General features: G+C 46.6%; 1 protein-coding gene across 1 annotated transcript; it reads left to right on the forward strand.

The window, feature by feature from the left end:
- On the forward strand, positions 1 to 2098 carry ZFP36L1 (ZFP36 ring finger protein like 1; the record flags this gene model as incomplete). Its single annotated transcript, XM_026060991.1, has 1 exon — positions 1 to 2098. A coding segment is annotated over one exon (534 nt), but the record flags the coding sequence as incomplete, so codon positions are not given.
- Between the last annotated feature and the right edge of the window lie 12077 nt (positions 2099 to 14175).

Consider the following 14175-nt stretch of genomic DNA (forward strand, 5'->3'; position numbering starts at 1 on the left):
TTCCACACCATCGGCTTCTGCCCCTACGGSCCGCGCTGCCACTTCATCCACAACGCGGAGGAGCGCCGCGCCGTGGCGGGGAGCCGGGAGCCCGCCGTCACTGACAGACCCCGCCTTCAGCACAGCTTCAGCTTCGCCGGCTTCCCCAGCACTGCTGCCAGCGGGCTGCTGGACAGCCCCACTTCCATCACCCCGCCGCCCATCCTGAGCGCCGACGACCTGCTGGGCTCCCCCACCTTGCCTGACTGCGCCAGCAACCCCTTCACCTTCTCCAGCCAGGAGCTGGTCAGTCTCTTCGCCCCCAGCATGGGGGTGCAGGTGCCCAGCGGGGGCTCCCCCACCGCTTTCTTGTTCAGGCCCATGTCTGAGTCCCCCAACATGTTTGACTCGCCGCCCAGTCCTCAGGACTCCCTCTCCGACCAGGAGGGCTATCTGAGCAGCTCCAGCAGCAGCCACAGTGGCTCGGATTCGCCTGTCCTGGACACCTCAAGGCGTCTTCCCATCTTCAGCAGACTCTCCATCTCCGATGACTAATCTGGGATTTCCTCTTGCTCCCCCCCACCTCTATTACAATGTTAAGCTGAACTCCCCCACCCTGTTCCCCAGTCTGAGCTGGATGTTAACGTGTCCACCTGCCTGTCGTAGACCCACTGGCTTAAACCTTAAGTGCCAAATTACGATGAAAAGCAATAACGTTTACAAAATTAGTGCCTTTAACACTTTCACTGTGACTGTATTTACCTCTCCAGCTGCAGAGGGCACCAGCAACTCTGTGCACTTCCAGATGTGCAGGAAATGTCCGGATTCAGCTCCCTCCACTGGCCATGTACTGCATCGCCCTCTCCCAGTCCCTTCCCGACTGGCCAGTTTCCGCTAGGCTTCAGGCATGTGGACAACTGTTAACATCCAGTCCTCTCTCTCTTCCCCCCCCCGCCCTTAAAGACTAATCTTGCCTGGATCCGCTCAGGTCTGCGGGAAGAAAAGCTGAGAACGGACAAAGACTGTACCATGAGTGGGACTCTGACTGGGAGGAGAAAACAAAAACCAGATGGACTATGAGAGACTTGATTTTGGTGCTAAAAGTTCCCCGTGTATTCATGTGACATCTTAAAACAAATAAAGAAATAGAGGGGGTGGGGCCGACGGAAGTCATTCCACACACAAGTTTGTGTAAACAAAGTTCCAGTAGACATAGCTTTAATGGTTTTGCTCTAGAGTACTTTAGACCTATCTTAGAGCACTCACGCCAAGCTTTTTATTATTTTTTTTCTGGGTTTTTAATTTTGTATAACTTTTCAGAAATTGGAGAGCAAATTTTGCTTGTCACTGCACAACAATATAAAAAAGCTTATTTAACTTATCAAAACGTATTTATTGCCGAAACCTATGCTTTTTTGTTAATTTTGTTCATATTTATCGGGATGATGAATCCATAGAATATATTCTTTTATGTTTAAATTATGATCTTCCATATTAATCTTAAGATTGTGAAGTGTCTTTTTTCCTTTTTTTCCCCACAGTTTAATATATTATACTACAATGACATTTTTTGTAACTTTACACTTTTTTGGTTATTTTATTTTAAAAAATGAAAAATTAATTTAAAAAAATGCAAAAACTGTGTTTGGATTATTTATTTTAGAATCCCCCTCTTTTTTTTTGTGTTGGACTGCAAATTGAGTTAATGTGCTTCTTTGCCTTTCCTCTTCTCCTCCTCTTCCCCCTCTCCCTGGGTCTTGCATACCTGGGCTTTAGAATGTACATACCTGAGCTCTGTTGTGAGACAGTTTGGAAGGAAGACATTTTACTTCCTCTTTTTGTATAAATTCTTCAAGGAGAAAAGCCTTTGGCTTAAAGTGCCTATCTGAAGACATTCCAAATACAGTTTGTCTTTGTGTTTCTGTATTCCAAGTTCGGAGTTTTCCTTGCTGAGGTGAACGGGACTGGCACAAAGAGAATAATGAATGTAATTTTTTTCCCTGTTACTGTTCATTACATTGCTTTTTCTTCCTCTCTGTGTGAGTTTATTTAAAAGAGAATCTCTTTTGTAACGACTGTTTGCAGTTTAAATCAATAAACCCCAAGTTTTTTCAAGAAACTGACAGTGAAGCTGGTTTTAATTGCAAAAATGGAGGTGCTGGTTTTAGATAACCACTCAAATGCAGATATCTTCTTCCTTTTGACCCCAAGATGCCCACTGGGTGCTCTGGCACCTGCCAACACTCCTCACTGATGCAGCCAGTTAGCCCCATCATGCAAAGGGATGCGCAGCTCTGTGTCATCCTGAGGTGGCTTCCCCACATGGACTCTAACCCTCTCTGTCTCTTACTGGAGTCCTCTGATCTTGAGTTGCTCAGTCTGTTCCTGCAAGCTTCTTTCTGATCCTTGTGGTCTAATCCTTAGTTTGGCTTTTGTTCCTGCTGTAGGGAACAGGCCCTCTCCCCTTGGGGAGAGCCTGTGCTGTACTTTGAGTGAGGCTCTTGTGGGATTTGAAGTAGTATGAATTTTCTAAATCTCAGGCCTGGCTTGTTAGTGATCCTGATTGACTTTGTCAAAGTGGCTGTTTTGGCATTTTACAAGGGAGAGGAACATGGACCCACAGTTGCGTCTCTAGGTATGTTTATCATCCTGAAATTGCAATCAAGCCATTGTGCACCTTGATGTAACAGTCAGCGATCCCAGAAACTTCTGAAACCAGTGTTTTTGTTTAGGGATGCTTCTTTGCCAGTGCTGCTTATGGTGTAATTCTTGTGTTTTCCCCTTTGAGCTCTCCTCTGGAGAAAGTTTGGCACTCTTCATCTGAACCTGCTCCAGCTCTCTTCTAAATCAGGAGTGGAATATTGCTGCCCAACCACTGATCATCCAGTTGTCTTGACATGCTTCAACATTAAAGAGAGACATTTCCTAATTCATATTGGAAGAGTTCCTGCAAAACAAAAGCTGCAGGATACCCTAGGGCTTACACCGACATACCTTCTCTGCTATTGGCTTTTTGCAACTCGCTTTCTTGTGTGGTCTGGCAATAAAGGAGAGTTAGGTGGAGGAAGGATGGTGGAGAGGAGTGTTGCTGGTTGAAGTTGGTTCCCATGAACAGTATAAAAGCTGCGTGGGGAGTTTGCTTGGCAGATGTGCACGTAACTGGCATGTGGTATGTTCTGCATGCTGGTGCCTGAGAGAAGAGCCTCAAGCACAGTCCAGTGCTGCTAGCAAGTGACGGTGTCCTTCAAATACCTTCTGCCAACAGCAGCGTTGCCCCTGCATTCAAAGGCGGTGGGGCCCTGCCTGAGAGAGAAGTTCCTACCTGGAAGACATGCGCGCAGCTGCAGTAATTGCCCGAGTCTGCCTCCTCAATGCTTGCTGGAAGTGTAGCCGTTCAGCCCCTGAAGAGCAAGGGCTATCTGATCTGGAGAGGATCCCAAACCTATCGCAGGGGGTGCACATGGAGCTTGAAACTGTTTGCTTCCTCTTTGGACTTTCTGCACAGCTCTTCAAACAAATATGCTTTGCCCAGTTAATAATTGATGAAGAAAATAGCTGTATTAGTCGCATGGTGCTATTGGTATGACAAACAACTGGGAAGCTGTGTTAAAAGCAGCTTGTCACTCACACTGCTTGCGTACTTCCCTTGTCTTTCTGGTGCACTAGCTCTGGGAGACCAGCAGTATTTTTCTTCTGTGAGTTTATTAATGCTAAATACTCTATCACTGGCTATTTTGCTTTGTGAAACTAACCTTGAGCTAGGTCACACAGGGGCTAGAGAAGACCAGAATAGGCAGCAACAAAAGTTTACTTTGCGTAATAGCTTTAAAGAGAGAGAGAGAGCACATGCAAGAGCCTCCAGCAATGCGGGGATTTGCCTGATCTGATACCATTGACTTTCACTGTGGCTTGGATATATGCAGAAGCTAGTCTGGAGGGCTTCTCTTTCCTCCGAACTGCAGTGGATGAGTTGTCCATGCTGTTTCTTGTAGGTTTATCATCTGTCTTCCCTAGCAGCTGGCCACATGTTGTTAATATCCTAGCGAAGGCTCAGGAGAGTAAATAGGCTTTCCTGGAAGGACAGTTTTGAGGTACACATTCCTGTGACTTAGGGGCTCTTCCATGCTCTGGCTTATTCTTGGGGCTTTCAGAGTGCCAAGGAAGAAAGGGCAGGCCTATTTGCTGGCACAGTTGCTCCCGATGTGCCCAGTGTCTCAGGGCAGAGTGAAGCACCCACGAGGATGAGACACCTGTTGGACTGTGGCGTGTGCCTCAGTGCACTTTGCAGATTGCTGTTCTGGCTCTTACTGTGGGGCAGAGGACGGCAACAGTGGCTCTTGCTGCTCCTCATGTACTACTGGTTACAGTGGTGGTTGCTCGCCATGTCTTCCTTGTAAGAAGGTTGGGTCCGTGCCTTCAGGCTGCAGGCATTAGTTGTTACTTATCTTTTTGACTTTGAAGTCAGGTGACTCTAATGCTATCCACCTTCAACACTTCTAGCTGTCTTTGGAAATTACAGTCAATGTCTCCAGCTGCCTATGCCAGTTGCCTCTCGGGAAGGAATAATGTGATGACATTGATCTGCAGAGTTCCAAGTGACTCAGATCCCACATTGGTATTTTCCTCCTTCCTTTCTAATTTCTGCAAGAGTTGTAGGTGTCCAAGTGACTGTACCGTCTACCACCTTGGTACAGAGCAGGTGTGGCTTTTGTACTGAGACATCTTTAGTGCAGCAATGCTTTCTTGACTTCTTGGGGAAGGGCAGTTGGGGGCTGTGGGGAAAAAAAGCCTTCTTATTTCACAAACTTTTCTATAGAAGAGGCATGCAAAGTGAACTAGGGTTCTGTTGTTGTTTTTGAGGAAAATGAGAACAGGTTGCCTTTACTTTTACTTCTACTTTAGTTTCGGCCAGCCTTTGCTTAAAGCTATATGTACATAGGCATGGTGTCCCAGAATTGCAAGCACCAAAAAAAAACCATGTAAAAAAAGTGCTCAAGGTTCCTGGTCCTGACACTATTTTGCCCTATCAGCGTAGTCATGAGATTGGGAGGCAGAGAGGAAAAGAACTCAGGAGGTTTGAAAACAATAGCAATAAATCTGGAAGACAGGTAAAAGCCGGCCTCAATTTTCTCTCTTTAAAGACCCTGCGCAGGGAGGGCATGGTCTGGGAATGGGACTCAGAGCTGCTATCGCAAATCACATGGGGACACCAGGCTCTGCAGGGCCTTGCAAAGTAGAGAGGTCATGATGGCATGACGGGAAATGAAGGGGTCACTGTTAGGGAGATGGAGAGCAAGGGAAGAGGTGGAGATAAGTCTCCACTGCATTCAGTTAGCAAAGGTGAGAGAGAAGTCATGCTGCCTTGTGTCTGAAGACTTCTTAACTAATGGAAGTTGAATGCAAGAACACTAATGAACTGCATCTCCCCAGCGTGATTCAGGAGCAGCTGTGCTCAGAGAAGATCTGGATAATGTAGCCTGCTGGATATTATCTGATGACTGTGCTCAAGGATATGAGTATTAAGATGCAGTAATACATGCGAAAACCACAGCATGCCCTTTACACCTGCTAATTGCTACAATTTGTGTGGCCAGTGTTGGGAAAATCTGGCATGTGCTTGAGTCTGGAGAAAGAGGATTTGGGAGGCTGCAAAGGAAGCAGGTGCAACAAGCAGTGTATGAACAGAGGAGGCTTCTGGCTCCAGTGCTAAAGGTGCGCTGCAGAGGTTAGAGGTTGCAGATACGTGCAGAGATGGCACTGACTTGACAGCATGGTGCTGATAACTGCATGGGGGAGGGATGTGGGCTTGTACTGGAGGGAGGCTCCTCATGCCCCTTGTAATGGGAGCTGTGGAAAAAAAAAACATTAACACGTATGGTCTTGTGCAGGGGGGTTAGTTACTGGTGCAGGGAGCTGCTGCAATGATTGGCCAAGTGCTCTGGTGATAGGCAAAAGTGCGGTGAGTGAAATGAAAACGGGTAAAAATAACTAAGAGGGAAGAACAGTGCCTTACCTGGGCTCCAAAGAAGAGAGTTCAGGAGGAGCCCACACCAGAAACAGTTTGAGGGGTAAAAACAGAGCAATGAACAGGAGGAAAACAGCAAAACTAGCGCTAGATGGAAGTTTAACTGGGAGGAAGGGGTAACACCCAACGCAGAGGGTCTCCTGAGGCGAGGGAGAAGGCAGGAGGAACAGCCACTGTTCCCCATTTCCTCCAGAGTCAGGACCACAAGGAGGGACCACAGGACTCTGCTCAGCAGGGAGGCTGCAAGCGGCTGCTGGGAAATGGTGGAACTGCCCTCCGGGCTCGGGGCCAGTTCAGCCCAAAATATTAGAAGCTGATTTTGCCTGGTGATGTAAAATGTCCTTCGTCTGGAGACTCTCTGGCCCGTTAAGCAATGCCTGTTCCTCACAAAGCCTATACTTATTCCCTAGAATATTTCCAATGAAAAAAGTTCCTCTAAGACGCCCTAAACCAATACCTGCTGTGACTAAGCCCTGTGGGCAGCTCCGCAGCTGATTTATATCCTCCCCCTACAAACTGAAGGGGTTAGAGTGGAAACAGATGCCGCRTTAAACATAGCCGAGGGCACCGAGCAACAAAATTCTGCAATAAAGCGGGGAGGAAACGGGACTATGGGGCGGTTGCTGCCAGGCGTGACGCGGTTTCTTGTTTCCTTGTAGGCAGAACAGAACTCCTTTTGGCTGCTGCAGCTTTATGGGCTTGGTTGAGTTTATTATACTGCGAATGTTTTGAATTCCACATCTTAATTTCCAGAGAGGTTTTTCTTAACTTTTGCTTTTTTTTTTTTTTCCTGGTTTTGATTTTTTACTACCACTGCCTTAACCTCTCCTTTTCAGCTGGGTTTCAGTCAAAACTGCCATTTTCTGAGCAAACAGAGCCTGGAGTTCTCCCTGCCTGGGCTCCAGCTGCAAATTAATCTCTTTTCGTAGTTTCATTTTATGTCCGCCCACCATCCCCACCACATTAACTTAGTCAACACATGGAAGTGAAATTTTTCCATGCAAGTTCCTCTGGGTTGTAAGGCTGCATGTAACACGTGAGTGCCAACTCCAGGGTCATCTTGCACCTCTGGGTGGAAGGAAGTTTTTCCCGTCCCCGCCACATATAGAGCAGTTGTCAGCGTTATGTGAAAAGTGCAACTGGAGCCAGTGGAAACATTTCAGCATTTGACATTTCTATGTTTAAAGTCCTGCCACACTGGCCTGGCAAAGGCAAAACCATAGATTTGGTATGTTTGGAGTGCCTTAGGTGCTATGAGGCCACCATTTGGCAAATGAGCTGGTTGGACATTTTTCAGTGTAGTCATTCTGTCTTTCTGGAGTTTATCTCCCTCCTGGTGAGGATGGAAAGTGCAAGTAATGAAGATGCTGACAAAGATGGATAGAGCCTGTTGGTCCATGTAGTAAATGTGCTGGGTACTTCTGTGTGATTCCTTTCTTGTGTGGGTCTGGGAGGATTTTACAGATATTTTGGCCACTTGGCAAATATAGCCTTACCTATTCCACAGATTAGAAAATCCCTGAGATATACAGCTGTTAAGTGAAGGGACTCATCTGGGAGTGGCACAATATCAGAGGAAGAGCTGCAAAAATAATTTAGGACTCCTGATACTCTTTCTCCTGTCTTAGTCTCCAGGCAACAGCAAATATTTCTCCTGAGTGCTCTGGATGAGCAGATGCCAATGCTGATTCACAGGAAAAGGATGTAGCCACACAGGCCATAGAAATGCTGTTTGGGATGGCAGCCACAGCCCCTAAGGAGATATTAGGCTATATGGAACAAATGCCAACAAAGCTATTTCTTGAAGCTCTTGCTGTATTTGCTGTAAAAGGATTTCTTGAGCAGTCATATGTGGGAGCCACCATTGTTTACCTTGCTTATAGCTAAAGAGAGAGAACATACTGTTTCACAACTCTGGCTCTGATGCTGCAAGGACTTTAGAGCACTAGGAAGATCCTGGCTGTACTGAGGCATTGCAGTCACGAGAAATGAGGAAAGGTCATGTCCATGGACAACATGGGAGTGTAAAAGGTGCGCTTTTGCTTGGAAAAGGGACTATGCTGAAAATGTCCAGAAAGGTTTCCTGCTCATGTTCTCTCAGCCTCACGTCTTGTATGCTAAGTTTACAAATAAATCCATTTTTCCCATGATTAGACTTACAAATTTATCCTGGAATTGAAAAGCAGAGAACAAATCTAATTCACCCTCTCTTGAGGGTGCACAGCCAAAAGAGATAGGGGAACTACAGAAAATTATTTTCTTCTAAATGTAGTAATATGGCTTTGGATTCATAGACTGAATTTGCTGACCAAGATATTTTCCTTCTTTTGGCAGTTTTCTGATCAGAAAAATACTTTTAATATGGATGAAAACATAACTGGAAATGTTTTCAAACCATTTGAAAGTTTGTTTCAAAAGCAAACAGTTTGTAGGAACTTGAAGGCAGGCAGCTGGAGGAGGCTGGCAGTCTTGTGATGGAGGCTGAAGGCAGAAGGCTTGTGGGGTTATCAGTGTACCATCCAGGTTGGCAGGGATTTCTAGTGAGTCAGCTAGACCTTCCCTCTTAACTACGATAGGACTGATTTCATTATCCCCAAACCACCTCTCAGACACAGATAGTTGTCTAGGGGTAGCCTTGAATGTCTCCAGTGTTGGCRCTTCCACCACGGTCCCTTGTCAGGGTGTTTCACTGTTTCAGCCTTCTCCCAGGGCATCTTCTTTTCCAAAACTTTCCACTGCTTTCTTCTAAACCCACCCTGTGATTTCATTTTCAGCTGATTCTGCTCTCCCTGATTCTGTTCTGGCTGTGATTTTTGTGGAGGCAAAGTCAATTTTTCTGGCCTAATCTGTGATGAGAAAAGGAGAAAAGGGCTATATCAAATTACATTAGTTCTTCTAGATATACTATGGGATGTGGAGTTTGACCTTTTGTCACAGAATCGTATTGTGGACTATTTCCATTTCTTCCCTTCCCAGGGGCCTGACCCTTCTCTCAGGGTGTTTGCATTGCCGGCTCCCCTCACACGGCCTGGCTGTGATGGCTGCTTCTTGGGAATTTAGCCCTACTAGGTTGCATGTATGAATATCTAGTTCTGATTTTAGTGCTGAGCTCCAGGGCACCTGGGACCCTGCTGGGCAGTCGCCCCGCCATCAGTCTGGTCGCTACGCTGGGGCACCCACCAGCACATTCAGAGGAGGTCGTGCTCCTGCCCTAACACACTCCTTCAGGTTTCCTTCCTGAAGGAGAAACATTCGTTCTTGTCCCCAGGGAACATAAGCTTTGAAGCATGAGTTGGTTTGGTTCCACTTATCATTATCTTGGGTTGCCTAAATTACAGCGCTTGAACAGTGATCATAAAATTATCTGGCTTTAAAAAAAAGCAGCTGCAGAATTTGGCCCTGTGACCTCACTGAGCAGCTCACTTCCAAAGGGCGACCATATAGTGGGTAAAGAAACAGTCTCTTTTGATTCATCACAAATATTTGTCTCCCTTTTATATCAGCAACTGTCTTGCTTGGTTTCCTACTGTTGGTCAGTACAGGAAAGTACAGAAAATCTTTCACCGTGTGCTTCACAGTTCTGCCTAACTCTGTCACGCCTTTGCATTTAAATCATCCAGCATTCCTCACAAGCTACCACCACTTCACTAGCATTTTAAAGTGAAGTTCTTCCCTGAAAAAGAGACTCCCTAAAACAGCAGTAGTGATCCTTTTTCAGGGATGTTGGATCACATCTGGGTGCATTGCAAGTAAAATCATTTTTCTAACATCTGTCTTGTCTGGAAGCTGAAAGGCAGGCTAGCTGTTTTTTAATGAATCAGTCTTGACCAATATTAGGAATTCAGCAATGAGAATCTGGCTTCAGATTGTGGTAAAGTAACAGGCCAAATTAGATGCCTAATGTTTCCAAAGAAAAAAGCAATAAAAGCTTATTTTAGTCACTAAAAACAGCAGCTATGACTCTAAATATCCATAAGGAGTAGGTGAGCTGGATAACCCACAGTATCAAATAGACACTTTTCCAGCAGTGGTACTTGCACTTTATTTTCATCATTGAGTTTGATCAGATTGTTCAGGTTCTTGTGTCCTRTTGCTGACTCTAAGAGGGAGCTGTAACCTGTAATTCTGTTTTCTATCATGTCACTGGTTCGTTATCCATAAAAACTTTGCCCTTTGGCTGGTGTTATTTATTTCTTCTTTCAATTTTTATAAGAGGCCTTATCAAAATTGGTTTGAAAATATGGGTGACCCACAGTATGCTTAGTAGGTCACCTTTATCTGCTCTTTCACTATTTTTTTCTAATTCAGTGTGTGACTGTCATCACATGCAACGTGATTAGCAATTAAAACCACTTAGGCTGATAAAACTTTAACCCTGCATCCCACGAGTAATTAAGCCTTGAACACCATAGGAAAATGAATGGAGGAGGGACTGAAGTATAGGACAGAGGTGAGTGAAGTCAGAGGGCGTGAGATGGGGTTGTCTGTTTGGTTCAGACGCAAAGTGTATTTAACGCTTTCTCTGTAGCAGCACAGGCAACAAGGGACATGAGATGGGTTTCAAAAGGTGTGACTCATCCTGCTAGTAAACTCAGCTAATTACAGACAGCAACCTAGTCTAACTGCTTTTCAGCAGAGCTTAACTCAGCAGGCACCTAAAAGCATTATGTGCAGCTCTGCTTGGATTTAAAGATCCCTCATTACCCCACTCCAGACACCTTGGCCTGCTCAGAAATGCCTGTTTTGGGGGATGGTTGCCTCTCTCCCACCTGAAGCTCAGCTGAGCCTCAGACTTAGACAGATTGCTGGGTGCACTCCTGATGAAGCCTGAGAAGTCATGAGTGCTCAGACTATTTCCTCTAATGTCATCTTGTGGTTATGGGCATCACACACCAGTTTGCAAGAAGAGTTAGACTACCTGTCCTGCAAAGGGGAGACCTAAGGTCATCCGTGAGCTTGCACAGGTGCAGGAAGCTGTGGCACCTTCCCTGCCACAGTGTGCTCTCATCCCTCCCTGAAACTGGGCTGCTCACATGGCCGTGCAGGGCACGGACAGTTGCCTGGCCAGATGGACAGCAGTCAAAGGGAGCAGTGCTGATTCTTAATCTGTCCATGGTCTGCTGGGAACATGTGCACACCGTAGGAGCTGGGTCCTGCCTGCTGCTCTCTGGGGCCTGCAGTTCTTGCGTGGCCACCAACATGACAGCCTACGTACACCAGGTGCAAATGCCTCCACGAAGGTCCCTGAAGATAGCCACTGGCTTCAGGAGAAGTGGCTCCTTGTCTCTTCAAGCCAGAGACATCATAATCCAAGGTCTTCTGTTTCTTTGGTTGGTGCTCTGACCTTTAGGCTGTCATGCCAAAAGACTCTATCTTCATTTTTCAAAGGACAGAGGCCCTGTTTCCAGGCTTTCTTTCAAAATGGGTGAAGTGGCCTCAGGGGGCCTCTAGCCCTATTGTTTGACTTTTTTTCTTACAAAGTCAGGTGAGAAGCACTTGCTTACTTTCTACAGGTTTCAAAAGGCAGCTGTGTCACCTCGTTCTTCTGACTTCATAGGAGACTGAGGTGTTCATTTTAGGGGGGCTGGTTTGAGCTCTGGAAATGGGCAAGGCCATTCCTGCAGGAAGAGAGCAGGGTCCTGCGCTGGCTCGCTGCCGAGCACGCTGCATGCTGCAGAGCCGTCCAGTTGGCAGGAAGTTGCTGGCTTCCTGCAGAGGAGAAAAAGCCCCCTTTCCCTGCCCCCCCATGCTCATCGTGAACCCCTGCGAGATGCCAAACGGAGGCAGCTTGCCTTAGTCATCCTACTACAGAGATTGTTTTCAGAAAGGAGGTGTGTGGGGGCGCAGCTGGGACTGAGCAAACCGTGTCCCTTTTCCGAGGCTAATTTAAGCCACTGTTGTTAACCGCAGAACAAGCCACCCGGATCGCTCCATGTGTGCCAGAGCCCAGGCACGTCTGTGCTGGATTTCCCAAGGGACAGCCTGCTTCGCAGCGGCTGCACAAGTGCAAGGGGGAAGTGTTTCCCTGGGCGGCTCCCCGAGCTCCTGCGACACGCCAGCATCTCTTCCTAGTAGTGCTTCCTCCTCCTCCCTTCAGCCCCTTTCTCCACTGAACTGAGCACCCATTCCCAGGCCTGTGCAAGGGAAAAGCTGCTGCCACCAGTGGTGGTATCAGCCATTTCCATTAGCAGCTCCCGTTCCTATGGGAAGACAGACGTCTTCCTTGTCCAGTCACCTCTGTCGGGTGGTCTCAGAGCACCATCGGCTCGAGGCCTCTCCACATGGCAGCCCCAGCAACTGCATCAGCCCTGCTGCACAGCGTGGTGCCTCCTGCCCAGTACTTCTGCTGCTCACAAGCCCCTCTTGAATTGCTCCTCACACTTGCTAAGTCACAGGGCTTTTCTGAGGCACCCCTGGCCTCTGCAATGCCAAGTGGCCTGTGTACAACTCCCTGGTAGGTCTCTCCTTGATTCACCCCTTTCGTCCTTCAGCAGCACCTCTCAGGGGACCTGCCTCTAAACAGCTGCCATGAGCTGAGGGCAGCTGATGGCTGCCCACCAGCCATCTGGGGGCACCTCTGTCTTCACCGTGGCAGTCTCCTTCAGAAAGAGACTGAGCAGTGAGTTGTGTACTTTACCAAAGTCTAGACAGGTTTGAACTGAACCCTATGCATACACAAGGTACTTGTCTCCTGGTCCTGTAGGTCACCAGCTTTACTGAGAGTCAAAGACTGGCTGGAGCACTTGATGAGGCAAACTGGAAGCCCACCCAGCTCTTCCAGCCTGCTGAAATAAGGAGCCCTGCTCCTGAATGATGCTGTCCTCTGGATCTGCCTCCCCCATTCTTTGCATATCTAGGACCTCATATTCTTCATGTGCTAAAAAGCTTGTAATCAGTTACTTTCTAAAATGGCTGAAGAAGTTCAAAGGGCATGGTGAGTTCATGTCCTTTAGGGGAAGGAAAAACCCAGTGCTCTTATATTGCTGTAAGTACTGTCCAACCCCACCTCCTCTCCTTCTCACTGCTTTTTACAAGGCCTCACAAGAACTTTAGCAGGTGGAGAGGGCTCTGGGCTTGTATGTCTTTGACAGACAACACAAAAAATGTCTTTGTCAGGACAGGATTTTGCTGCCACATTGACTGTTGCTCTTCTCACACAGGTGCTATGCTTTCCTATTGGGTCCTAGAAGATTTATTTAGGTAGTGAAATGGGCTCTTTATTCATTAGCATTTGTAGAAATGTTGTCACATGAAACCGTATTATGGAATGATAGACAATAAAGTTCCAGAAGATAATTTGTATAATCAGGATTTTGAAAAAGAACATTTTTTCCCCTCTTATTTTTGGTGGATAGAGATTAACCGTGAAAAGGCTAGAGCTGGCAGAAGCATGGATTACTTTGCTTTTCACACATCTATTCTGTGTGGTCCCACTGCTAGGACTAGGACTGCCATTATTCTTCCCCACATCTGATGGTGAGGAGTGACCAGGGAGTTGAGTCTGTCTAGTTTCCTTGCTCAATCTGAGTGAAATATAAAGAGTAAACAAGAAACATGAATGCCAAAAAAGTAAAATCCAGTCCAACTCCAGGTAAAGGCAATGTACAGACTTCTTTTCAGTGCCCTCTAACTCACAGAACTGGTCCTGAACTGTTATCATTCAGTCTGCCAATAAAACAAAACACAGTATTCAATATGAAGTTGAGGAGGAGAGGAGTAAACTGCAGTGCAGGACTGAGCATCTGAGCAGTGTGGAGGACAGTGCTGGTGGAAGCTGGAGTCTTCAAAACCAGCCAAGGGCCTCTAGCTCTAGGACTGTGCTAGCAAGATTTGGCTGTGTATTGAGTGACTTGTGTTAGCAGAAGATTTTAAGTGCCTCCCAATAGCAGCAGGGGAGTGCTAGAAGAGGGACTGGGGAAAAACCTAGTGCAGAAACTGACTGTACTCTGTCTAGCTCTGAATTGCTGTTTCTGGTCCCGCTTTTACCCACTTTGTAAGAAGTTAAAAAAAAAAAAAAAGACAGTGAAATCAAGATCAGGAAAAGAATCAAAAAGTCCCAGACAAATATGTTTTTGATAGAGGAACCGGATTTTGAAACCCTTGTGATGTTGGGTGTTTCACCTTGTCAACAATCTGCTGTGTACTGAACATACAGGACAGTGGGGTGGAAA

The sequence above is a fragment of the Apteryx rowi genome, unplaced genomic scaffold, assembly GCF_003343035.1.
Source record: "Apteryx rowi isolate R43461 unplaced genomic scaffold, aptRow1 scaffold_173, whole genome shotgun sequence".
Taxonomy (NCBI): domain Eukaryota; kingdom Metazoa; phylum Chordata; class Aves; order Apterygiformes; family Apterygidae; genus Apteryx; species Apteryx rowi.